At 56.4% G+C, this 26,738-nt stretch overlaps 1 protein-coding gene and 1 long non-coding RNA gene across 2 annotated transcripts in view; one reads left to right on the forward strand and one right to left on the reverse strand.

Annotated features, from left to right (window-relative positions):
- Positions 1-25,582, forward strand: part of prr12 (proline rich 12) — a 38,237-nt gene extending 12,655 nt beyond the window's left edge. The window contains 16 exon segments of the mRNA XM_033013412.1: positions 3,341-3,453; positions 4,277-4,438; positions 5,112-6,490; positions 6,492-8,534; positions 10,954-11,473; positions 13,048-13,412; positions 14,860-14,976; positions 15,817-16,074; positions 16,828-16,944; positions 17,279-17,412; positions 18,356-18,561; positions 19,330-19,455; positions 20,402-20,499; positions 22,660-22,812; positions 24,275-24,370; positions 24,997-25,582. Of these exon segments, the coding sequence (XP_032869303.1) occupies positions 3,341-3,453; positions 4,277-4,438; positions 5,112-6,490; positions 6,492-8,534; positions 10,954-11,473; positions 13,048-13,412; positions 14,860-14,976; positions 15,817-16,074; positions 16,828-16,944; positions 17,279-17,412; positions 18,356-18,561; positions 19,330-19,455; positions 20,402-20,499; positions 22,660-22,812; positions 24,275-24,370; positions 24,997-25,137 (6,028 nt within the window). The 3' untranslated portion in view covers positions 25,138-25,582.
- LOC116966995 lies at positions 827-26,561 on the reverse strand. The gene is made up of 3 exons (XR_004410110.1): positions 26,260-26,561; positions 19,106-19,116; positions 827-837 (listed from the first exon to the last, which is right to left on the reverse strand). It is a non-coding gene; the product is annotated as an uncharacterized LOC116966995 (long non-coding RNA).
- Positions 26,562-26,738: the final 177 nt, after the last annotated feature.

A 26,738-nucleotide genomic window follows, 5' to 3' on the forward strand; every position in this document is an offset into this window, starting at 1 on the left:
ACCCGCTGAGTTACTCCAGCACTCTGTGAAACGTCACCTATCCATGTTCTCCAGAGATGGACGTGTTAATAATGGTCAGAATTCCTGAAATACCTCTACCCATCTTATCCCCCTCCTCCTCCACTATCTTGTACATCCTCGGTGCTTCCAACTGAGGCTGGGAAGCAGAGATGGGGAGTGAGATCACAGTCAGTTATTGATCGGTGAAATTCACGGCCTGGGAACCTGAAGAAAGGCCATTAAAGAGCAACTTCCTAAAAATCTGAAGAAGCGTCTTGACCCGAAACGTCGCCCATTCCTTCTCTCCAGAGATGCTGCCTGGCCCGCTGAGTTACTCCAGCACTTTGTGTCTATCTTCGGTTTAAACCAGCGTGTGCAGTTGCTTCCTGGGTGGATATTGTGGTTGTTATGAGGCAAGATTGAGGTTGGTCCAGTGGTCTGTATAGGATTTCCTGCAGGTCTAATGTTGCTTTGTTACACCAGATGAGCAGGTAGATGCTGGAGTAACATACTGCAGGCTTAAGATTTTCTGTTGGCATGGTTTATTTGTGAATGAAACAACACTTCACATCTTGGCAACTGTCCGAGTTTATATCCCAGTGGTATTTAGTGGTTAAAACCAGAACATTTTAATCAATGACAGGGGCAGCACAGTGGCCCAGCGGGTAGAACCACTGCCTCACAACGCCAGAGACCCCAGTTCAATCCTGACCTCAGGTGCTGTCTGTGTGGAGTTTGTACATTCTCCCTGTGATCACATGGGTTTTCTCCAGGTGCTCTGGTTTCCTCCCACATCCCAAAAACATGCGGGTTTGTAGGTTAATTGTAAACTACCCCCTGGTGCGTAGGGAGTGGATGAGAAAGTGGGATAGCATGTGAACTGGTTTGGACTCGTGGGGCTGAAGGGCCTGTTTCCATGCTGTATCTATTCGATCATTCAATAACCCTGTGGTGGGCAGATTGTTGGCTCATCTCAGCGGGTTCCCTGTGAGTCAGAGGCTGTGGGGGATACAGGCTGAGGAGGAATTTCTTTAGTCAGAGGGTGGTGAATCTGTGGAATTCTTTTCACAGACGGTTGTGGAGGCCAAGTCAGTGGATTTTGTGTGTGTGTGTGTGTGTGTGTGCGCAGTGTGTGTATGGATGTGTGTGTGTGTGTGTGTGTGTGTGTGTGTGTGTGTGTGTGTGTGTGTATGGGATATAGTGTGTGTGTGTGTATATGTGTAGTGTGTGTGTGGTGTGTGTATGGATGTGTGTGTGTGTGCGCGCGTGTGTATGGGATATAGTGTGTGTGGTGTGTGTGTATGGATGTGTGTGTGTGTGCGCGCGTGTGTATGGGATATAGTGTGTGTGTGGTGTGTGCGCGCGCGTGTGTATGGGATATAGTGTGTGTGTGTGTGCGCAGTGTGTGTATGGATGTGTGTGTATGGATGTGTGTGTGTGTGTGTGTGTGTGTGTGTGTGGTGTGTGTGTGTGGTGTGTGTGTGCGCGTGTGTGTATGGGATATAGTGTGTGTGTGTATATGTGTAGTGTGTGTGGTGATACCTGCCGTGTACGGTGCCGGTGAGAATGCCGTGTCGTGGAGGGACAGAGAGCGTGTCGAGACTTCACATCGTGTCTGTGATAAACAAATAAAAATTCCCATGGGATTACATTGGTCAGGAGGCTAAAAATAGCCGGTTGGACAGGCTGAGGCATGGGGAGACTGCAGAGAGAGATACTAACACAGGCAGGGGGAGAAAGCACGAGGGGGGGGAGAGGCTCTCCACCTGCCCCCCCCCCCCACTCTTCAAACCTATCGCATACCTTCTGCTCTTATCTCTGGCCTTTGTTCCAACATCTGCCCATCACCTGTCTCTCCCCTCTTCCAGCTTTCTTCTTTAGAATTTTTTAGTTTTCAGAGACGCAGCGCGGAAACAGGCCATTCGGCCCACCGAGCCCGCGCCGACCAGCGATCCCCACGTACAAACTCCACACTATCACACGCACACTAGCGACAATTTGCACTTACACCAAGCCAATTAACCTACAAACCTGCACGTCTTTTGAGTGTGGGAGGAAACCGGAGCACCCGGGGAAAACCCACGCGGGTCACGAGGAGAACATAGAAACATAGACAATAGGTGCAGGAGTAGGCCATTCGGCACTTCGAGCCTGCACCGCCATTCAATATGATCATGGCTGATCATCCAACTCAGTATCCTGTACCTGCCTTCTCTCCATACCCCCTGATCCCTTTAGCCACAAGGGCCACATCTAACTCCCTCTTAAATATAGCCAATGAACTGTGGCCTCAACTACATTCTGTGGTAGAGAATTTCACAGATTCACCACTCTGTGTGAAAAATGTTTTCCTCATCTCGGTCCTAAAAGATTTCCCCCTTATCCTTAAACTGTGTTACCCCTTGTTCTGGACTTCCCCAACATCGGAAACAAACTTCCTGCATCTAGCCTGTCCAACCCCTTAAGAATTTGGTAAGTTTCTATAAGAACGTGCAAACTCCGTACAGACAGCACCCGTAGTCAGGATTGAACCCGGGATACTGGCGCTGTGAGGCAGCAGCTCTACCCGTGGCACCACCGTGCTGTCCAAATGCCACCCATGCCATCTCCCCGGTCCTGCCCACCACAGCTTTCCTGGTTTACTAAATAAAGACACAGAGTGCTGGTGTGACACAGCGGGTCAGGCAGCATCTGTGGAGGAACTTTGAACACTTTCCGGTTTGTTGGTTGTAAAGATACTGAAACAGAGAAGAAGGAAGGATTAGTTTGTTTGCTAACGAGCCGTGCAATTGGAGGCTTTGTGCGGGAAGGGAGGCGATAGGCTTGAGGGGTGGGGAAGGAGGAGGGAGCGGGGCAGAGGTGGGTGAGGACTGCTCCAAGACCGGCTTGCATACACCAGATGTTGTGGCTCCAGATGTTGTGTTCCCGGTGTTTTGGCTCCAGATGTTGCTGTGTTCCAGCTCCAGATGTTTTGGAGTTCCAGCTCCAGATGTTGCTGTGTTCCAGCTCCAGCTGTTGCTGTGTTCTGGATCCAGATGTTGCTGGGTTCCAGCTCCAGATGTTGCTGTGTTCCGGCTCCAGCTGTTACTGTATTCCAGCTCCAGATGTTGCTGTGCTCTGGCCCCAGATGTTGCTGTGTTCCAGCTCCAGATGTTGTGGTGTTCCAGCTCCAGATGTTGTGGTGTTCCGGCTCCAGATGTTGCTGTGTTCCTGCTCCAGATGTTGCTGTGTTCCGGCTCCAGATGTTGCTGTGTTCCGGCTCCAGATGTTGCTGTGTTCCAGCTCCAGATGTTGCAGAGTTCGAGGCGGTGCTGATGCCGTGTGTTTCCTTCCTCCACAGCCTGGTCTACGGGGGGTCCCGCAGCTCGCACCCCGACACGGACATCCTGCATCGACAGGCATACGCCACCCCACACCCTCTCCAGGGGTACGCTGCCAACCACCACCCCGCAGGTAGGGGGCGATCACAGCCACAACACCCAACCTGCAGCACCATCACCCCTACTGTGTGTCATCCCTCCCCCATCACTGTGTCACCCCTCACCCCTCACTGTGTCACCCCTCACTGTGTCACCCCTCACCCCCTCACCCCTCACCCCCACACTGTGTCACCCCTCACCCCTCACCCCTCCCCCCTCACAGTGTCACCCCTCACCCCTCCCCCCGCACTGTTTCACCCCTCACCCCTCACAGTGTCACCCCTCACAGTGTCACCCCTCACTGTGTCACCCCTCACTGTGTCACCCCTCACTGTGTCACCCCTCCCCCCTCACTGTGTCACCCCTCACCCCTCACTGTGTCACCCTCACCCCTCCCCCCTCACAGTGTCACCCCTCGCCCCTCCCCCCTCACAGTGTCACCCCTCACCCCTCCCCCTCACAGTGTCACCCCTCACCGTTCACCCCTCACCCCCCTCCCCCCTCACCCCTCACCCCTCACCCCCTCCCCCCTCACAGTGTCACCCCTCACAGTCTCACCCCTCACTGTCTCACCCCTGTCCCTGTGTCCAACCCCGGACACCGAGTACGACCTTTGACCACATGTTTGACACTTGTCCCCGTGTCTAACCCCGGACCCCGTGTGTCTGACCTATGACCCCATGTTTGACCCCTGCCTCGGTCACTGTGCTGAGCATTGTCCACCTTCCTGTGTGTCCTCACTGTTGTCCCTGACCCTTGTCCTGCTCATTGTCCGACCCTTTGTCCCGGTTCCCCCGTGTCTGACCATTGTCCACGTCACCGTGTGCTGACCACTGCCCCCGGTCACTGTGTCCTAGGCCTCTCGGGCCTGTTTGAGACGGGCCTACACCACGCGGGCAGCACCACGCCGGATGCCTCCGTCATGAACCTGATCTCGGCGCTGGAGTCTCGGGGCCCCCAGCCGGGCCCGTCCGCATCCTCCCTCCTCTCGCAGTTCCGGACGCCGTCATGGCAGACAGGTAGGTCACACCTCCGCACTCCGCACCACCTGCTCCCACACCTGCCAGCTGTTGGTGCCTGGCAGTCCCACAGTACACACCGGTGGTCACTGCATGGTGCTCCAAGATGGGGCTGGGACCTCCACTGGGAGACCAGCATCACTGAATGCACTGGTCAAAACCCCACCAGAGATAAGAACAAGGAACTGCAGATGCTGGTTTACACCGAAGATAAACACAAAGTGCTGGAGTAACTCAGTGGGACGGGCAGCATCTCTGGGGAGTAGGAATGGGCGACGTTTCGGGTCAAGACTGAGTCGGAAGAAAGGGTCCCGACCCGAAACGTCGCCCATTCCTTCTGTCCAGAGATGCTGCCCGTCCCACTGAGTTACTCCAGCACTTTGTGTCTATCTTCGGTGTAAACCAGCATCTGCAGTTCCTTCCTGAGTGCGTGGACCATGTGGGTGAGGAGGTGTGGGGGTGGTGGACTATGGGGTGAGGAGGGGGGGGGGGTGAGTGGGTGGACTATGAGGGTGAGGAGGGTGGGGTGAGTGTGTGGGGGGGGTGGGTGGTATACGTGGGTGAGGAGGGTGTGTGGGGGGGTGAGGAGGGTGGAGGGGGGGGGGGTGAGGAGGGTGGGGTGAGTGTATGGGCCATGTGGGTGTGAGCACTGACCACTACCTTCCCCCGACAGCCATGCACACACCAGGACCGGCAGAGCTGTTCATCTCCGGGGCGATCCCAGGATCGGGCACGTTCCCTTCATCCTCGGCCCTCTCGGCCTACCAGCACCCGGCCTCGTTCAGTGGCCGCAGCTTCCCAGTCACCTCCTCGCTGTCCCTACAGGACGCCACCTTCAGCCCCAGCTCCAACGGGCTGCTGTCTCCCCACGACCCGCTGCTTCACATCAAGTCCTCGCAGTCCAGCGTGCCGTCGTCTTTGGCCTTCGACCGGCTGGGCAGCTCTGTCCTGGGCACCGGACTGCCCACCCAGAGCTCGGCCTACCGCACGGCCCAGGAGACAGCCTCCCGCCACCTCCAGTCCCAGTTCAACCTGCTCTCCTCGCCGCTGGGCCCCAGCGACCAGGCCTCGCAGTTGTACAACACCTCTGTCTTCTCCAGCGCGCCCACGGCCGGCATCGAGCGGGCCATTCCTCGCCAGGACAGCGTGATCAAGCACTACCAGCGACCCTCCAGCGCCCAGGCCCAGCTGCCAGCCTCCCACCACTCCCTCCAACACTACCTGAGCTGTGGGGGGAGCCATGGCTTCCAGCAGATGCCCCGCCACCCCACCCTGTCCTGCAGCCCGCTGGGTGACCAGTCTCCGGTGGGCAGCGAGGGCAGTCAGAAGAGTTCGCAGTCTCGGCCCGAGCACTCTCAGAGTTACCGGCCCATCATCCAATCTCCCGGCTACTCCTCCACTTCCACCTCCTCCAAGTCCAAGAGCTACTCGGCCTCCAGGCAGGTCCCTCGTTCCACTAGTACCCCCAAGTGCCAAAGTATCTCCTCCACCGGCCAGTCCCACCACTACTCCTCCGCCACTCCCAAGGTGAGCTCCGTCATCTCCAGCCAGCCTCAGGCCTACTCACCAGGCCCGTCCCAGAGCCTGCTCACCATTAGCCAGCCCCAGAGTTACAATGTCACCCAGGCCCAGAACATGTCTGCCGTTACCCAGTCTCAGGGCTTTGCCTCCAGCCAGTCGCAGGAGATGAGCTCGGGCAACAAGTCTCGGAGTTACTCCCCGGCCCAGCTCCCAGGCCTGGCCTCTGTTGCCCCCATCCAGAGTTACAGCGTTCAGTCGGAGCCCCATTCAACCGCGGGCCAGAGCTACGTTCCGGCCCACTCGCAGGGCATGCCCACAGCCAGCCCCTCCCTCAGCTACGCCACCGGTCACTCTCCGGCCCTGTCCACCCACGGCCCCTCCATCGTATACTCTTCAGCCAGCCACGTGCAGTCCATGCCCGACACCAGCCCCTCCCAGATCATCCGACCCCTTCAGTCCCCCGGGGGCAGCCGTTCCCAGAGTGTCTCCTCACCGGGACAACCTCAGAAGTACCTCTCCTCTGTCCTCTCCCCCCTCCTACATCCAGCCCTCTCACTCCCAGGGCTTCCAGTCCCCCCAGCCCCCTCTGGAACGCACCCCTTCCTACGGCAAGAACAAGTCCGACTCGGACCTGCTGAGCTCGGAGCGGACGGACGACGAGGACTTCCTGATCCAGCACCTGCTGGACTCGGAGAGCCCGCCCCGCGTGTCCAGCCAGAGCCTGGGGGAGTGTGAGGACCGAGCGCCCAAGGGCATGGTCTACCAGATGTCCAAGTCTGAGGAACGCTACCACCTACAGAGTGTGATCCGTACCAGCTCCAGCCTGGACAACCAGGTGCTGGAGATGTCCCTACAGGGTCTAAAGGAGAAGAAGAAGGGCGAGCGGTCCAAGGAGTACGTGCGGTCATCGTCCGAAGGTTTGGCCACTACCGTGGTCCACTACAGCCACCAGGCCAACAGCATCGACAGCCTGGCCCAAGACATCAAGAAGTCGGTGGATCACCTCCAGACCTCGCACCTGGAGGCCCACGCCAAGGAGCTGGGACAGAGCCACGGGTTCCTGCAGAAGGGGGGTGACCAGTCATCGCGGCCACACCGCCTGGTGCCCGACGGCTCGCAGATGGAGCAGCACGGCATGTTGCAGGGGCAGCAGGGTCAGCAGATGATGCTGGACGCATCGCCAGAGATGCAGCTGCCCCTAAACCACCCTGCGTCCAGCCAGTCCTCCCAGCTGCTGCAGTCTGTACTGACCCACACGCAGAGCCAGCTACAGGCACAGCAGCAACAGCAGCAACAACGCAAGGTGCAGCCAGCCCTCGACGTACGTCTGCTCGAGTCGCAGCGCCTGCACTCGGAGGCTGCTTCACCGCAGATGCAGATGCTGGAGGTCCACCTGCAGAACCAGCAGATGCAGGGCCACGTCCGCTCTCACCCCTCCCTCATCTCCGGCGAGCCCCGCTCCCCCCGTATGTCCGGCGACCGCATGCAGCCCGAGGGCATGTCGCAGTCGGAATCCATGCAGTCGCAGGACATGCAGGAGTACCTGGAGCCCGACCTACACCTGGAGAGCCACCTGTCTCAGGGCGGGCAGGTAAGTGCCCAGCAGCACCTGATGCCCGAATCCAACGAGTCCTTACCTGAGGACCAACAGCAGGTGGAAGGCAAGGACCAGTATAGTGCGGCCAGCCCCCAGAGCACAAAGTCTCGCTTTGTCCCCCTCACCTCCATCTGTTTCCCCGACTCCCTGCTGCAGGATGAAGAGAGGAACTTCTTCCCCGGCATGGAGGACATGTTCTGCTCCGCACCCTGCGGGGGCGAGGAGTACAGCAAGCACGCGGCAGAGGACAGCGGTCAGTCGATGGACAGGAGCGAGGGCATGAAGACCAGCTACGACATGATCCACTCCAACCAGAGTTACTCCAGCTACTGCCCCTCGGACACGGGCAACGGTCAGGCCGTGCACCTCGACCTGGACTCGGTGTCCATGAAGTCTGAGCTGGAGCCCTCTCTCCAGACGGAGCCCCAGGGCCTGGGCCCCCCCCACAGCCAGCAGACCAACGTCCCTCCCGACATCAAGTCTCCCCTCACCACCGCCAGTTTCTGCAGCATGAAGAACAAGAAGTTCCTCAAGACATCCTCGCTGCACTTGCTGAAGAAGAAGGACTCGCCACCGCAGATGCCCAAGAAGACCTACGCCCAGGAGTACGAGTTTGAGGACGAGGAGAAGGAAGACGTGCCGGCTGACATCAGGCTGAATAACCGACGCTTGCCGGATCTGCTGCCGGACCTGATCTCCAGCTGCCGGGCCCGCACCAGCATCAGCCCCGTGGTCGACATCGACTTCTGCTCCGGCAACCTCAACGGCGGCAAGAAGAGGCCCAAGAGGGCGTCCAAACCCAAGGAGAAAGGTCCCCCCCGGCCCCGAGGACGGCCACGGATACGGCCCCTGGAGCAGCCCCAAGGTCCGGTGCAGGACGCGCCCAAGAAGCGAGGGAGGGGCAGGGGCAGGGGCAAGAAAACGGCAGAGGGTGACAACGAGGGCTTCAAGGTGGAGAAGCAAGCCAAGTGCGGCATGGTAAAGCTCTTCCTCTGTGTGTGTGTGTGTGTGTGAGAGGCAACCTTATCCCAACCAAACGCACGAACGATTGTTTGGACCAGTGGTTCCCAACCTTTTTTAGCTCACGGCCCCCTTGGGATCTTTTAATTTTTCTGTGGCCCCCCCCCCCCTGACATTATTAGCGGGAAAAAAGTACTTCAATATTAACCATATAACCATATAACAATTACAGCACGGAAACAGGCCATCTTGGCCCTACAAGTCCGTGCCGAACAACTTTTTTCCCTTAGTCCCACCTGCCTGCACTCATACCATAACCCTCCATTCCCTTCTCATCCATATGCCTATCCAATTTATTTTTAAATGATACCAACGAACCTGCCGCCACCACTTCCACTGGAAGCTCATTCCACACCGCTACCACTCTCTGAGTAAAGAAGTTCCCCCTCATGTTACCCCTAAACTTCTGTCCCTTAATATTATAATACTTCCATAAAAATATCAGTGTCTATTAACTGCACATATATTCTCTTTTATTCTATTCCACAAACATCAAAAATATTTTGTGGGTTCAATAAAACAACCATTTATAATCATACATTAAAAATATATTTCAACTACATAGATTTAAATTTATTAGAACTGAAATTTAGGAGGCAACAGGGTGGTAGCTCTGTGGCCCCCTTCATTGAGCCCGTGGCCGCCTAAATCCCAAATTTTATTCTGTGGCCCCCGTGAAATTTGCCATGTTCTGTGGCCCCAGGTTGGGAATCACTGGTTTAGAGAGTTAAAGGTAGACTTCTTCTTTTTTCAGCCTAAAGTTGTTGGACAACTTGTTCTATTTGATCTTCCGTTTGTGCACGTCGAGTTGATTGCATTAGTCGAAACAGGGCGGACCACGTGAAGGCTGCAATCTTCCACCCCAAAGGTAGACAAAAATGCTGGAGAAACTCAGCGGGTGAGGCAGCATCTATGCACCCGCTGAGTTTCTCCAGCAATTTTGTCTACCTTCGATTATTCCAGCATCTGCAGTTCCTTCTCAAATGTTGAGAGAGACAAGACAGTTTTATTGTCATATGACCTACACGGGACAATGAAATTCTTACTTGCTGCAGCACAACAGAATATGTGAATATGTCAACATAATACATAACGGGGGAAGAGAAAAAAAACAAGTTTCATAAATAACACATATAGTGCAATAATAATATAGTCTTTTGCAGTTCAGAGGTCTGAATTATCATGTGATTGGAGCAGAATTAGGCCATTCGGCCCATCAAGTCTACTCCGCCATTCAATCATGGCTGATCTATCTCTCCCTCCTAACCCCATTCTCCTGCCTTCTCCCCATAACCTCTGACACCCGCACCAATCAAGAATCCATCTTTCTCTGTGTTAAACATATCAATTGACTTGGGCTCCACAGCCGTCTGTGGCAAAGAATTCCACAGATTCACCGCCCTCTGACTAAAGAAATTCCTCCTCATCTTCCTAAAAGAACGTCCTTTTATTCTGAGGCTGTGACCTCTGGTCCTAGACTCTCCCACGAGTGGAAACATCCTCCACATCCACTCTATCCAGGCCTTTCACTATTCGGAAAGTTTCAATGAGGTCCCCCCCTCATCCTTCTAAACTCCAGCGAGCACAGGCCCAGTGTTGTCAAACAATCATGGTGTGTTGAGCAGTGCCTTTCCATTATTTGCCAGAGAGAGCAATGAAGCCAGTAAAGTTTTCAGAGAAACACATTTGCCCCGTATCCCTGTGTCCTGTTAGCAAACAGCATTCCATCAGTCTGAAGAAGGGTCTCAACCCGAAACGTCACCTGTTCTGTTTCTCCAGAGATGCTGCCTGTTCCGCTGAGTTACTCCAGCACTTTGTGTCCATCAGTCTAAGGTTCAGCAATGATCAAGAATCTATCTACCTCTGCCTTAAATACATCCACTGACTTGGCCGTCTGTGGCAAAGAATGAAGCGGGCAGTGTGTGTGTGTGTGTGTGTGTGGAGGGGGGGGCAGTACCCGTGATGGAGTGGTCAGTGTGTGTGGGGGGGGGCAGTACCCATGATGGAGTGGTCAGTGTGTGTGGGGGGGGTGGTCAGTACCCGTGATGGAGTGGTCAGTGTGTGGGGGGGGGGGGCAGTACCCATGATGGAGTGGTCAGTGTGTGTGGGGGGGGGCAGTACCCATGATGGAGTGGTCAGTGTGTGGAGGGGGGGGGCAGTACCCGTGATGGAGTGGTCAGTGTGTGGGGGGGGGGGGGGCAGTACCCATGATGGAGTGGTCAGTGTGTGGGGGGGGGGCAGTACCCATGATGGAGTGGTCAGTGTCCATTCTCTGCAGCCTCCTTTGGGAGTTTGAGTTGCCAGGCCGCGATGCAACCAGTCAGTGCGTTTTCACTTCTTGACCCTGCCTTCATTGTGTCTCGCTTCCTTTTACAAGGGCAAGTTTCAAGGGTCTAAAGCCAGTGACCTTTTACCGGTGGAGGTGACGGAAGCTCTGCCGCTGGACGGCGTTCTGGAGAACAGCCAGACCCAGGAGAAGATCAAGAAGAAGATAAAGGAGGTGGAGGAGCAGCAGCCGGAGATGAAGTCTGGCTTCATGGCGTCGTTCCTGGACTTCCTGAAGTCGGGCAAACGGCAGCAGCTGCCGGCGACCACCTCCGGCTCGCAGAAGGGCCGCCTGTCGTCCGTCATCAACCAGGCGTCTGCGGCCAGCTTCGGCCTGGCTCAGTCCATGCTGTCCGGGCCGCTGGACGCGTCCGAGAGCGACAGCCTGATGAGCTGCACCAGCCCCTGCAAACGCTTCGACGAAGACCTGAAGAAGAACCTGGAGACTCTCCCCTCCTTCTCGTCCGACGAGGAGGACTCGGTCAGCAAGAACCAGGACCTCCAGAAGAGCATCACCTCCGCCATCTCCGCTCTCTATGACCCCGTGGACCGCAAGGAGACTGACAACCCAGGTAACCGGCCAGTGGCCGTAACATTGTGGTGACGATGAACTGCAGGTGCTGGTTTATGCCAGGCCTGAACACAGAGTGTTGGAGTATGCCAGGCCTGAACACAGAGTGCTGGAGTATGCCAGGCCTGAACACAGAGTGCTGGAGTATGCCAGGCCTGAACACAGAGTGCTGGAGTATGCCAGGCCTGAACACAGAGTGCTGGAGTATGCCAGGCCTGAACACAGAGTGCTGGAGTATGCCAGGCCTGAACACAGAGTGCTGGAGTATGCCAGGCCTGAACACAGAGTGCTGGAGTATGCCAGGCCTGAACACAGAGTGCTGGAATATGCCAGGCCAGAACACAGAGTGCTGGAATATGCCAGGCCAGAACACAGAGTGCTGGAATATGCCAGGCCTGAACACAGAGTGCTGGAGTATGCCAGGCCTGAACACAGAGTGCTGGAGTATGCCAGGCCTGAACACAGAGTGCTGGAGTATGCCAGGCCTGAACACAGAGTGCTGGAGTATGCCAGGCCTGAACACAGAGTGCTGGTTTATGCCAGGCCTGAACACAGAGTGCTGGAGTATCTACATGTAGATGGGGCTAACCAGGAGGAAGATGTCCTGGAGTGGTTTTCCAAGCCGATATGTAGAGGAATGGATGAATGAATGAATAGGTTTATTGATCTCTTGACTGTAGATCAGTTCCTGTGGACTTGAGGGTGACCAGTGTAAGCCCCACTTTTTAATAAAGGAGGGAGAGAGAAAATGGGGAATTATAGACCAGTTAGCCGTACATCAGCAGTGGGGAAGATGCTTGAGTCGATTGTTAAAGATGTTATAGCAGCGCATTTGGAAAGCAGTGACAGGATCGGTCAAAGTCAGCATGGAATTACAAAGGGGAAATCATGCTTGACTAATCTTCTGGAATTTTTTGAGGATGTAACAAGTAGAATGGATAAGGGAGAGTCAGTGGATGTGGTGTGTCTGGGCTTTCAAAAAGCCTTTGATAAGGTCCCACACAAGAGATTAGTTTGCAAAATTAGAGCACATGGTATTGGGGGTAGAGTGCTGACATGGATAGAGAACTGGTTGGCAGACAGGAAGCAAAGAGTAGGAATTAACGGGTCCTTTTCAGAATGGCAGGCAGTGACTAGTGGGGTACCGCACGGCTCGGTGCTGGGACCCCAGTTATTTACAACATATATTAACGATTTAGACGAGGGAATTAAATGTGACATCTCCAAGTTTGCGGATGACACAAAGCTGGGTGGCTGTGTGAGCTGCGATGAGGATGCTATGAGGCTGCAGGGTGACTTGGACAGGTTGGGTGAGTGGGCAGATGCAGTATAATGTGGATAAATGTGAGGTTGTCCACTTTAGTGGCAAGAACGGGAAGGCAGATTATTTTCTGAATGGTGTCAGATGAGGAGAAGGGGGGGGGGGGGGGGGGGCGGGGGGGGGGGGGGGGGGGGGGAAGGTATGCAACGAGACCTGGATGTGCTTGTACATCAGTCATTGTAAGTAGGCATGCAGGTAGAGCAGGCTGTTGGGGATGGGAATCCTGGGCTGTGACTGTTTCCTTGTTTTTCCAGAGAACATGGCGGTGGAGGACAAGGAGGTGAGCAGCTGCCCCTCGGAGGTTTCACAGCCGGAGCAGGTCGCTCCTCTGTCTCCAGACTTTCCCAAGGAACCGCTGCCAGAGGAGGAGCCGTCCCCAGCCCCCGAGTCCCCACCTTCACCCCCGCCCCCACCGTCCCCCCCGCCACCACCGCCACCACCCCCGCCCCCACTGCCAGAGGAACAGGATCCTCCGTCGCCGGTCAAGCTGGCCAAAGCCCAGGACTCGGTGGCCATCTGCGGCGAGACGGACGAGGAGGACGACGAGAGCGGTGGCGAGGGGGCGATACGCAAATGGGACGAGTTTGTCATCAAAATGGACGACATCAAGGAGCTGAAGGTAACGTGTGTGTGTCCCCCCCCCCGTCCCCCACTCCACACGTACATGGTGGTCTCTACACACGTACATGGTGGTCTCTGTACTACACACGTACATAGTAGTCTCTGTACTACACATGTACATGGTGGTCTCTACACACACACGTACAGAGGTGGTCTCTGTACTACACATGTACATAGTAGTCTGTACTCCACACGTACATGGTGGTCTCTGTACACACACATGTACATGGTGGTCTCTGTACACACACACGTACATGGTGGTCTCTGTACTACACACGTACATGGTGGTCTCTGTACTACACACGTACATGGTGGTCTCTGTACTACACACGTACATGGTGGTCTCTGTACACACACATGTACATGGTGGTCTCTGTACTACACACATGTACATGGTGGTCTCTGTACTACACACATGTACATGGTGGTCTCTGTACTACACACGTACATGGTGGTCTCTGTACACACACATGTACATGGTGGTCTCTGTACACACACACGTACATGGTGGTCTCTGTACACACACATGTACATGGTGGTCTCTGTACTACACACGTACATGGTGGTCTCTGTACTACACACGTACATGGTGGTCTCTGTACTACACATGTACATGGTGGTCTCTGTACTACACATGTACATGGTGGTCTCTACTACACACGTACATGGTGGTCTCTGTACTACACATGTACATGGTGGTCTCGACTACCATCGACTACTTCAAGGTAACTCAGGTTCGATCCCGTCTACGGGTGCTGTCTGTACGGAGTTAGCACATTCTCCCCGTGACCTGCGTGGGTTTTCTCCGAGATCTTCGTTTGTTAGCTAATTGGCTTGGTGTAAGTGTAAATTGCCCCCAAGTGTGTGTAGGATAGTGTCAGTGTGCAGGGATCACTTGTCGGTGCGGACTCGGTGGGCCGAAGGGCCTGTTTCCGCGCTGTATATCGAAACTAAACTAAACTGATGGGACGATTGGGGGGCTGTAGTCCGGTCCGGTAATGTCCAGGGGCCTTCACTGCCCCAATAACAGGGTGGGGGGCCCTCTCGCCCTCCCCCCCAGCACTGCCATTCAATGTGATCATGGCTGATCATCCACAATCAGTACCCCGTTCCTGCCTTCTCCCCATATCCCTTGACTCCGTTAGCCCTAAGAGCTAAATCTAACTCTCTCTTGAAAACATCCAGTGGATTGGCCTCCACTGCCTTCTGTGGTAGAGAATTCCACAGATTCACAACTCTCTGGGTGGAAAAGTTTTTCCTCGTCTCAGTCCTAAATGGCCACAGATTCACAACCCTCTGGGTGGATAGTATCCACGCTCGGCAGTCTGTCAGGGTCAGGATGGGCCAAAGTGCCAGAGGGGTAACAGTGTGTGGGTGGGTCGACTGGCGGGTGGGGGTGAGGTTGACTGGTGACTGACTCCCTCTACCCCCCCCCCCCCACACAGCTGGCCATGCAGATGGGCTCCGAGCCCCCCACTATCTGGCGGGTACAGAAAGCTTCGCTGCAACAGTTCCTGCCCCTGGTACGGGATGGCCAACGCCACTATGCCTCCTCCACACAGGTGAGTGTCGAACCCCCAAACATCCCCCTGCCCCCTACACCACGCTCACACCCCACCCCCTGCTCCAGCACCCAGGTGAGTGTCGAACTCCCAAACCTCCAGCACCCAGGTGAGTGTCGAACTCCCAAACCACCGCTCCCCATACACAACAAGTGCAGGAGTAGGCCATTCAGCCCTTCCAGCCAGCACCGCCATTCACTATGACCATGGCTGATCATCCACAATCAGTACCCCGTTCCTGCCTTCTCCCCATATCCCTTGACTCCATTCGTCCCAATGCTAAATCAACTCTCTCCTGAAAGCATCCAGAGAACCTGCCTCCACCGCCCTCTGAGGCAGAGAATTCCACAGACTCACCACTCTCTGTGAAAAAGTGTTTCCTCATCTCCGTTCTAAATGCCTTACCCCTTATTCTTAAACTGTGTGTGGCCCTTGGTTCTGGACTCCCCCAACATCGGGAATATGTTTCCTGCCTCCAGCGTGTCCAAACCCTTAACAATCTTATATGTTTCAATAAGATTCCCTCTCATCCTTCTAAACCCCTGAGTGTACAAGCCCAGCCGCTCCATTCTCTCAGCATATGATAGTCCTGCCATCCCGGGAATTAACCTCCCCAGCAACGTCAACGAACCCTGAACCCCGAACCCCTTCTGCCCGCTGTACCCCACTGATACCCAGAAACTCCCCACTACTGCACAGAACCCTGCTTCCCCCCCCCCCCCCCAAGGCCACTACATCTTGCCCCCCCTCTACAATCTACACTTCCCTGTGACGTACGTCTTACTCCCCCCCCCTTTATCTCCCCCTCTCTCTCTCCCCCCCCCACCCCCTCGCCACCAGTACGTGGAGTACCCAGAGGAGGTGAAGAGCGAGTACCAGCGCCTGTACGTGAAGTTCCTGGAGAACGTGGAGAAGCGTGACTACGTGCGTGTCTGCTCCAAGAAGCCCTGGCACCGGCCGCTGCACCTGGCCAAGCGGCAAGACACGGCGGCCATCGCCGGCGAGACCGACGAGGACGAGGAGGAGAGCGGCGGCGAGGGCGTCTTCCGCGAGCGCGACGAGTTCGTGGTCAAGATCGACGACATCAAGGCCCTCAAGGTGAGTGGGCACCTGTTGCACCTGGGCACAGGTGTGGGCACCTCGACACCTGCCAACAAGTGTGGCACCCAGGCACACCTCGCCACAGGTGTGGGCACCTCGACACACCTGGGCACATGTATTCACTTTGGCACACCTGGCCACAGGTGTGGGCTCCATGGCACACCTGGCCACAAGTGTGGGCACCGTGACGCACCTGCCAATAGGTACAGGAGTAGGCCATTCGGCCCCTCGGGCCAGCACCGCCATTCAATATCATGGCTGATCATCCAGAATCAGTACCCCGTTCCTGCTTTCTCCCCATATCCCTTAATTCCATTAGCCCTTAGAGCTATATCTAACTCTCTCTTGAAAACATCCAGTGAATTGGCCTCCACTGCCTTCTGTGGCAGAGAATTCCACAGATTCACAACTCTCTGGGTGAAGAGGTTTTCCCTTAGGGATATATCTACAAGCGGCTGGAGGTGGGACCATTGCCCTTGGGGGATGTCCATTGATGCTTGGTCAGTGGGCCCGGACATTGAGGTGACGTTGCCCCCCCCCCCTCTCACCCACCACCCTCATCTCTGGACACCCTGTGCGTAGGGGAGAGAGGGTGGGGCTGAAGATGTCCAGGTTGGGTTACTCCTGGGCCTGGCCAAGTTTGCCATCCGCGTGAGTCACGGGTCCAGAGGTTACGTCCACGTCCTGGTGATGTTGCAGTGGGGCTACCCGCTGTTTATTGATGTCGTTTATGTTTGGTTAAACCCCCAGCTGGCCATGCAGGCGGGCAGAGAGCCCCCCCCTGTGTGGAGGGTCCAGAAAGCCCTGCTGCAGAAATTCACCCCAGAGATACGCGATGGTCAACGGCAGTTCTGTGCCACCAGCAAGGTGAGGGGGGGGGGGGGGGGGGGGGAGTGGGTGAGGGGTGGGAGAGGGAGAGGGTGCAAAGAGTGAGGGGGGGGGTGCGTAGTGGCATTGAGAGAATGGGGAGGGGGACAGGGGAGTGAGGGTGCGGAGAGGGGGAAGGGAGCAATAGGGAGGGGTTGGGTAGTTGTTGGCGACTGTGAACATCTAATGACTGTTCATTGACCAGCGGGAGACGCGCGGCTCTGATGCTGAGGGTCTCGACCGGAAATGCCACCTATCCATGTTCTCCACAGATGCTGCCTGACCCGCTGAGTTACTCCAGCGTTGTTACTCTGTGTCTGTTCCTCTCTTCCAGTACCTGGGCTACTTTGGCCATGCCAAGAATGAGTACCAGCGCCTCTACGTGAAGTTCCTGGAGAACGTCAACAAGAAGGACTATGTGCGGGTCTGCTCCAAGAAGCCCTGGCACCGACCACAGCAGTCACTGCGGTACCAACTCAGCCCCACCCACCCCCCCCCCACACCCACCCACCACCCCCCCCCCCCACCCCCAACCCCACCCCACACCCACCCCCCCCCCCCCCCACCCACACCCCCCCCCCCAACCACCCCCCCCCCCCACCCAACCCCCCCCCCCCCAACCCCCACCCCCCCCCACCCCCCCCCCCCACCACACCACCCCCCCCACCCCCCCCCCACCCCCTCCCCCCCCCCCCCCCACCCCCCCCCCCCCCCACCCCCCCCCCCCCCACCCCCACACCCACCACCCCCCCCCCCCCCCCCCACCCCCCCCCCCACCCACCCCCCCCCCCCCCACCACCCCCCACCACCCCAGCCAACCCCCCACCCCCCCTCCCACACCGCACACCCGCCACCCCCACCCCCCCCCCCCCCCCCCCCCCCCACCCCCCCCACCCACCCCCCCCCCCCCCCCCCCCTCCCCCCCCCCATCCCCCCCCCCCCCACCACCCCCCCCCCCACCCACCCCCCACCCCCCCCCCCCCGCCACCCACCCACACCCCCCCACCACAGACCCACCCACACCCCCCCACTCACCCCCCCACCACAGACCCACCCACACCCCCCCACTCACCCCCACCCCCACTCACCCCCCCCCCACACCCACCCACTCACCCCCACCTTTTTAGTTGGCCAGGAGTGGGTGGTCGGGAGAGGGGGGTAAATGAATGCCAGAATTGGGTGGGGGGGGGGGGAGTCGGGGAAGAGTGGGGGGGTGGTGAGGGACGGGGGTGAGAGGCAGGGATTGGTGAGGGGTGAAGGCGGGGGGGGGGGGGGATGAGGGGTGAAGGAGGGTAGAGTCGGAGGGGGGGGGGCGCGGTGGATTGGGGACAGAGTGGGCGCGGTAAATTGTGCCGGGACTTTGCCGTGCGTGGGCGTTGGTGTTGACGGTAATCCCGCGTTGCTCCACCAGGCGGCAGAACCAGGGCAAGAGCGCGCCCACCCGACTGCCGGTGGTGGTGGCGAAGCCGGAGCCCGTGGTAAAGCCGGCCCCCAAAACCAAGCAGCGGCCGGCAAAGACCAAGGCCGAGCCCCCCCCCAAGAAGAGGAAAAAGTGGCTGAAGGAGGTGGTCTCGTCGTCAGAGTCCGACTCCCCCGGACAGCCGCAGAGCGAGGAGGGTGAGACCCCCACAACCGGCGCACCCCCCCGGACCCCCTCCCACGCTGAACCCCCTCCCACCCTGAACCCCTGAACCCCCCCCGGACCCCCTCCCACGCTGAACCCCCTCCCACCCTGAACCCCCTCCCACCCTGAACCCCCCCGGACCCCCTCCCACGCTGAACCCCCTCCCACCCTGAACCCCCTCCCACCCTGAACCCCCTCCCACCCTGAACCCCCCCTGAACCCCCCCCCCTGAACCCCCTCCCCTCTGAACCCCCTCCCACCCTGAACCCCCCCCACCCTGAACCCCCCCCACCCTGAACCCCCCCCTACGACCCCACCGCCCCCCCCACTGAACCCCCCTCTACAACCACCCCTCCCACCTTCCCACCCCCACTGAACCCACGACCCCACGAACCTCCCGCCCCCACTGAACCCCCTCCCACCCTGAACCCACGACCCCACCGCCCCCCCCCCCCCCACTGGACCCCCCCACCCTGAACCCCACCCCCCACCCCCCCCTGAACCCCCTCCCACCCTGAACCCCCTCCCACCCTGAACCCCCTCCCACCCTGAAACCCCTCCCTATGACCCCACCGCCGCACCCCCTCACGAACCCCCTCCCCCATCAGTACCCGTTATTGCCGATTGTCCGCTGTAACCGAGTCGGGGGGGGGGGGGGGTAGACTTGATGGGCCGAATGGCCTAATTCTGCTCCTGTCCCGTGTGAGCTGATGAGGTGATACAAAGCCAGAGGGGCTGACGATGTTGCGTCTGTGTTACAGAGCGCGTCCCCACTGGCCGTGTGCTGAACACACGGGCGATGAAGGAGATGTACAAGAGCTACATCGAGCTGTTGGTCAGCGCTGCCCTTGACCCCGCCATGATCGAGACCATCGAGGCCAACAACGGTAGGAATGCTGGGAGATGGGGGTCGGCGCGGCGGGTTGGACCGCTGCCTCACAGCGCCAGAGGAACCCCCCCCCCCCCCCACCAATGATTCGTTCCCAACCCCGGGCTCTGTCTGTCTATGTGGAGTGTGCAAGATCTCCCTCTCTGACCGCGTGGGTTTCCTCCGGGTGCTCCGGTTTCCTCCCACTTCCCAAAGACGTGCGGGTTTTTAGGTTCATTGGCCCATCCGTAAAAATAAAACGTACCTAATGTACGGAGAAAGTGGGATAACACCGATCTAGTGAGAACGGGAGACCAGTGGTTGCCGCGGACTCGATGGGCCGAAGGGCCTGTTTCCGTGCTGTATCCCACCTCGACAAAATAAAATGCTGCAGGTGCTGCAAGTCCACTATCTAGAAATAAATATTCATTGAGTCACACAGCTCGGAAACAGGCCCTTCGGCCCGACTGGCCCAGGCCAACCAATAATGCCTCATTTAAACTGATCCCTCCAAACCTGCCCTATCCAAGTGTCTCTTAAACGTTGGGATAGTCCCAGCCTCAACTACCTCCTCTGGCAGCTTGTTCCATACACCCACCACCCTATGTGTGGAAAAAGTTACCCCTCGGCTTCCTATCGAATCTTTCCCCTTCACCATAAACCTATGTCCTCTGGTCCTCGATTCCCCTACTCTGGGCAAGAGTCTTTGTGCGTCTACCCGATCTATTCCCCTCCTGATTTTTGTACACCTCTATAAGATCGCCCCTCATCCACCTGCGCTCCAAGGAATAGAGTCTGTGCAGGCAAAAGGCACCAGGCCAGTTTGCCAACTTGTCCAGCACGGACATGGTGGGCCGAAGGGCCTGTGCCACTCTTGAATGTCTAACTCAGTGAATGTGTGAAAGAGACTGAAAGCTCCGGTGCGGAGAGTTGGCGACTGACTCGTGTGTTTACACTTGCCGCAGATGAACTGTACTTACCCACTATGAAGAAGATCGACAGCATCTTAACAGAACACAAGAAGCGCGTGACGAAGCGAGTGTCTCTCAGCTCCTCATTACAGGTACCTGACGCTCAGTACCGGCTGTGACGGCTTATGTGATGTGAGGCTAAAGTTCACCTCAAACTGTTCACCTCAATTCACTTCAGTCTAGTTTATAGTCTCGTGTACCGAGGTACAGTGAAAATATTTTGTTGCGTGCTAACCAGTCAGCGGAAAGACAACACATGATTACAATCGAGCCGTCCACAGTGTACAGATACAGGATAAGGGAATAACGTTTAGTGCAAGGTAAAGCCAGAATGGTCTCGACCCGAAATGTCACCCATTCCTTCTCTCCAGAGATGCTGCCTGTCCCACTGAGTTACTCCAGCTTTTTGTGTCTATCTTTGGTTTAAACCAGCATCTGCAGGGAGCAGTTCCTTCCTGCTTTACAAAGCCAGTAAAGTCTGATCAAAGATAGTCGGAGGGTCCGCGAGGAGGTGGATGGTAGTTCAGGACTGCTCCCTGGTTGCCGTGGGATGGTTCATTTGCCTGATAACAGCAACTGGACACATTGCAGTAACTCAGCACGGTGGCACAGCAGGTAGAGCTGCTGCCTCACAGAGCCACAGACCCAGGTTCCATCCCGACCATGGGTGCTGTCTGTACGGAGTTTGTACGTTCTCCCTGTGATCGCGTGGGTTTTCTCCGAGTGCTCCGGTTTCCTCCCACACTCCAACGACGTGCGGGTTTGTTAGGCTTCTGTAAGATTGCAAATTGTCCCTAGTGTGTGTTGCATAGTGTTAGTGTACGGGGATCACTGGTCAGCGCAGACTTGATGGGCCGAAGGGCCTGTTACCACGCTGTATCTCTAAAATGTAAAGAGGTGAATGAGCAGGTGAATGAAATGTTAATTCACCTGCAGAAAAATAAAGGCTTTTATTTAATTATACAAACACTTTTATTCAAAAAATATAAATAAACAAACAGAGTATTAATTAACACAATCAAAGACTGCCGATGTTGGCAGTTTACAAACAGACAGTCCAAATTAATATAACGCCAACTTTATCAACAAAATCATTTGGAAAAGCAGTCTTTTGCAGGTAGTTACTGAGTTTTAAAATCTCCAATGAGGATGTTGAAACATAGAAACATAGAAATTAGGTGCAGGAGTAGGCCATTCGGCCCTTCGAGCCTGCACCGCCATTCAATATGATCATGGCTGATCATCCAACTCAGTATCCCGTACCTGCCTTCTCTCCATACCCTCTGATCCCCTTAGCCACAAGGGCCACATCTAACTCCCTTTGAGGAATGAGAAGTTAAAGATGTTCTGGTTAGTTCATTGTTCAGTGTTGGGATTCTGGTTTACACATGTAGTATTGTTAAACGGATACTTACAGTGAATGGGCAAGTTTGGATCCGTGGAGAGTGTAATCGCTGCCTGCTGCACCAGTGCCGGGTCTACATGCGGCTTGTCTAGGTACCTCTAGTCTGACGTGTAGTGGCATGTCAGTCCCCAGATGTGCAATGGTGGAGCTGGCAGCGGTAGAGTTGCTGCCTTGCAGCGTCACAGACCTGTACGAGGTTTGTACGTTCTCCCCGTGACCTGTGTGGGTTTTCTCTGAGATCTTCGGTTTTCCTCCCACACTTCAAAGACGTACAGGTTTGTAGGTTAATTGGCTTGGGTTTGTATACTTGGGATAAGTGTAAATGGTCCCTAGTGTTAATGTGCGGGGATCGCTGGTCAGCACGGACTCAGTGGGCCGAAGGGCCTGCTTCCGCGCTGTATCTCTAAACTAAACTAAATCCACCCGCCTCAAACACTCTGCACTGTTTAGGAAGAATATTCCTACTCCAACCTCAAGAGTCGAGAGTGTTTAAGAATCTCAGATGTACAGAAGAAATGTGGGCCGGGCCCAGCAGGTCAGGAGAACATGGATGGGTGACGTTTCTGGTCGAGACTCTTCTTCACGCACCAAAGTTACAAAAAGTACCCATCACCTTCTTGGCCCCCTCCCACGATGAGTCCCGACCCGACCCCACCCCACCCCGCCCACAGATATCCCGTGGTGCCGCTCTGGGGGGGCGTGGGAGAGCCTGGGTCTAACCCTGGCCATCTCTCTGTTGCAGGAGGGGAGGGGGGGGGGGGGGGAGAGCATCACTCTAACCCTGGGCGTCTCTATGTTTGGGGGGGGAGAAAGCATCACTCTAACCCTGGCCGTCTCTCTGTTGCAGGAGGGGCTACAGACCTTCCCACAGCTGGTGGTGGGGGACAGCGACGCTGACCACAAGGACAACCCCAGCAGCTCGGTCAAGCTAAAAGTGGCCGGCACCCCCTACAACAGGAAGACCCTCAACCAGCTCAAGAAGAATGTACAGCGGCCACAGGTGAGGGGGGAGGGGCAAGGCCTTGTGACAGGAGCAGAATTAGGCCATTCGGCCCATCAAGTCTACTCCGCCATTCAATCATGACTGATCTATCTCTCCCTCCTAACCCCATTCTCCTGCCTTCTCCCCATAACCTCTGACACCCGCACTAATCAAGAATCTTTCAATCTCTGCCTTAAAAATATCCACTAACTTGTGGCCCCCACAGCCTTCTGTGTGGCAATGAATTCCACAGATTCACCACCCTCTGACTAAAGAAACTCCTCCTCATCTCCCTAAAAGAATGTCCTTTAATTCTGAGGCTGTGCCCTCTGGTCCTAGACTCTCCCACTAGTGGGAACATCCTCTCCACATCCGCTCTATCCAGGCCTTTCACTATTTGGATGTTCCCCTGGTACTCCAGCCAGGGGGGTGGGGGTGGTGAGGAGGAGAGCACCCGGGGTCTCAGTGGTACAGCCCCCTCCTCCCCGCCCACAATGCCCACCTCCAGTGCTGTCCCCGTGGAGTTTGCGTGATCTCCTTTAGACCGAATGGGTTTATAGATCATAACCTCATAGAGTCAAACGGCACAGATACAGGCTCTTTGGCCCAACACATCCATGCTGACCAAGGTGCCCCATCGACACTTGTCCCACCTACCTGCGTTTGGCCCGTATCCCTCCAAACCTGTCCTATTTATCCACTTGTCCAAGTGTACCCAGCACCCTCTGTGTGGATAAACCTGCCCCTCAGGTTCCTATTAATTCTTTCAATAGACAATAGGTTCAGGAGTAGGCCATTCGGCCCTTCGAGCCAGCACCGCCATTCAATGTGATCATGGCTGATCATCCCCAATCAGTACCCCGTTCCTGCCTTCTCCCCATATCCCCTGACTCCGCTATCTTTAAGAGCCCTATCTAGCTCTCTCTTGAAAGCATCTAGAGAACCTGCCTCCACCACCCTCTGAGGCAGAGAATTCCACAGACTCACCACTCTCTGTGAGAAAAAGTGTTTCCTCGTCTCCGTTCTAAATGGCCGACCCCTTATTCTTAAACTGTGGCCCCTGGTTCTGGACTCCCCCAACATCGGGAACATGTTTCCTGCCTCTAGCGTGTCCAAACTCTTAATAATCTTATATGTTTCAATAAGATGCCCTCTCATCCTTCGCAACTCCAGAGTATACAAGCCCAGCCGCTCCATTCTCTCAGCATATGCCCCTCTCACTCTGGTTCTGGATGCCCCAACCCTGACATTCCCCTTATCTATCCCCCTCATGGAGTCAAACATACAGCGTGGAAACGAGCCCTTCGGCCCAACTTACCCACGCCGCATGTACCTCTATAAGATCACCCCTCAGCCCCCTCTCCCTGTAGCTCCGGCCACTCGAGTCCTGGCAACATCCTCGTCAATCTTCTCTGTCACAAATGCAAGTGATTAGATTTTCTTTCTGCCACAGTAAGGTCGATGTTATTTTATTTTATAGGACTTCCAAGTGGAGGCGGACAAACTGCAGTTTTACACCTTGTTTCACTCTCTGCATCACTACAAATACCACACGTTACTGCACTGTAAAGGACAGGTGAGTGGCCTCCTCCAGCGGCACGAACTGCAGGTGCTGCCTTACGCAGAAGATAGACACAAAGTGCTGGAGTAACTCAGTGGGCCAGGCAGCGTCTCTGGAGAAAGGGAATGGGTGACATTTCGGATCGAGACCCTCTCAGTTTGAAGAAGGGTCACGACCCATTTCTTCTATTGAAACGTCACTCCTTCCTTGTCTGTAGAGATGCTGCCTGTCCCGTCACCTATCCATGTTCTCCACAGATGCTGCCTGACCCGCTGAGTTACTCCAGCACTCTGTGAAACGTCACCTATCCATGTTCTCCACAGATGCTGAGTTACTCCAGCACTCTGTGAAACGTCACCTATCCATGTTCTCCACAGATGCTGCCTGACCCACTGAGTTACTCCAGCACTCTGTGAAACGTCATCTATCCATGTTCTCCACAGATGCTGCCTGACCCGCTGAGTTACTCCAGCACTCTGTGAAACGTCAGGCAGCATCTTTGTGTCTTTCTCTGCCTATTATGCTTGGGTTTGACCCGATTGTGTTTCCACGCGGGTGTTTGTGATCCGCTATGGACGGCGCGCAAAGTCTCGGGGTACACGTGTTGGTAACAGGCTGGCCTTTCTTCCCCCCCCACACAGACGGACACACTGACGGAGGTGAACGAGGATCTGGGGCAGGAGGAGATCGTGCAACAGTGCATGCGGAACGCCGCATGGCTCGAGAAACTCTTCGACTCCTTCTGCGATCTCCTCACACAGGTGCAACAGCAATGCGCGTGACCCCGGGCTCACTGCCCTGCCCCCCCTCCCACCCACACCCTCTCACTCTCTGTGGTTCCTTCCCCTCAACCCCCACCCAACTCCTGTCTTTGCCCCTTCTGTCTGTCTCTTCCGCAGCCAGAGTAGCCACCGTCCCGGCCCCCAGGGTGGTGGGGGGGGGGGAGGGGAGGAGGGGGGTAGGTAGGTGACTGTCTGCGGTGATTGCCCCCCCCCCCCCCCCCCCCCTCGTGCCCCCGTCCCCCTCATTCTCGCCGTGCGTGTGTGGGCGCTGTGTTCAGTGTTTGTCCCAGTTTTAACAAAGCTCCCGGCTTGGCCATGCAGTCCCCAGCAGCACCCCTGGGTGCCCGAGGCCCAGGGTGGGATCGCAGCGCAGTGACTCAGACCCGTCTCCTCCTCTCACTCCCCACCCTCCCACTTCACCTCCAATCCCCCGCCCCCCTGCCCAACCCAGTTGTCTCATGTCACCCCCACCCCCCAGTCACTCTTCTCAAGTCTTCCCCGCCGTGCCTTCTCTTCCCCCACCCTAATTGACCCCCACCCCACCTAAACCCCCCCTCCCCTGCTCCAGTCACCGCTCTCGCCTCGCCCACGAAACCTGGGGCAGGGGTTTGATCCGGGTTCGCTCCTGACTCCGGCTGCTGCCTGTACGGAATTGAGTATCCCCAAAGACGTGCGGGTTTGTGGGACAATCAGCCCCCTAGTGTGTGTAGGGAGTGGGATATCACGAGACTAGTGTGAACAGGTGATGGAGGACTCGGTGGGCCAAAGGGCCTGTTTCTCTGCTGTATCCCTGAACTAAACTAAATAAACTTCAGCTGAAACTGTCAGGTATTCCTGGCAGTGATTGGAGAGGGGTGTGGGGGGGGGGGGTCCACAGAGATGGCCACCATTGCTGTCTCTCTACCCTGTCAGATGGGTCTTTGAAGTTACACTCTCTGTACATCTGTGTGACCATGACTGTCTCCCTCTGCCCCTCCCCCCCCACCTTCCCCCAGAGAGGGCAGTGAAGGAGGGGTTGTCGTGATGAGGCGCGCTGTCCTTCCCACCCCCTTCCCTGACGGAGCTCTGGCACACAAGACAGCCCAGACCTGGTGCATTCGGGGAAAGACCAGCGGAACAAACTACCCCCCATCCAGTCTCCCCAAGGGCCCCTGGTGCTTTCCTTATTTGGGACCTACAACCGCTCATTCGGGTGGAGAGGAGAGAGGAGCAATTAGCACGCCATACATCTAGCGGGGTCCATAATGGCCGGGGTGAAGAGATGGCCCTGGTGTTTGGGGATATTTGCCTGCACGGCTGAAATGGGGAAGTCCAATTCTCAGCCTCTGATGGTTGAAACCCTCCGGTGTTTCGTCTATGAGAAAATGTTTACAAAACATTGAAGATAAGGTTAGAATGGGCCCACAACACAGATCTAGGCCTTGAGTTGGGATGGGGGGGGGGGGTTGGAGGTACACTGCATATGGCGGCCAAAGCGGGCAGGTGACTGGACACTGTAAATGGCCGCCGATCAGTATGACATGTGACTGGACACTGCAAATGGCCGCCGTTCAGTATGACGTGACTGGACGCTGCAAATGGCCACCGAATCGGGACAGAAG

This window comes from Amblyraja radiata, chromosome 38 (assembly GCF_010909765.2).
Source record: "Amblyraja radiata isolate CabotCenter1 chromosome 38, sAmbRad1.1.pri, whole genome shotgun sequence".
In the NCBI taxonomy this organism is placed as follows: Eukaryota; Metazoa; Chordata; class Chondrichthyes; order Rajiformes; family Rajidae; genus Amblyraja; species Amblyraja radiata.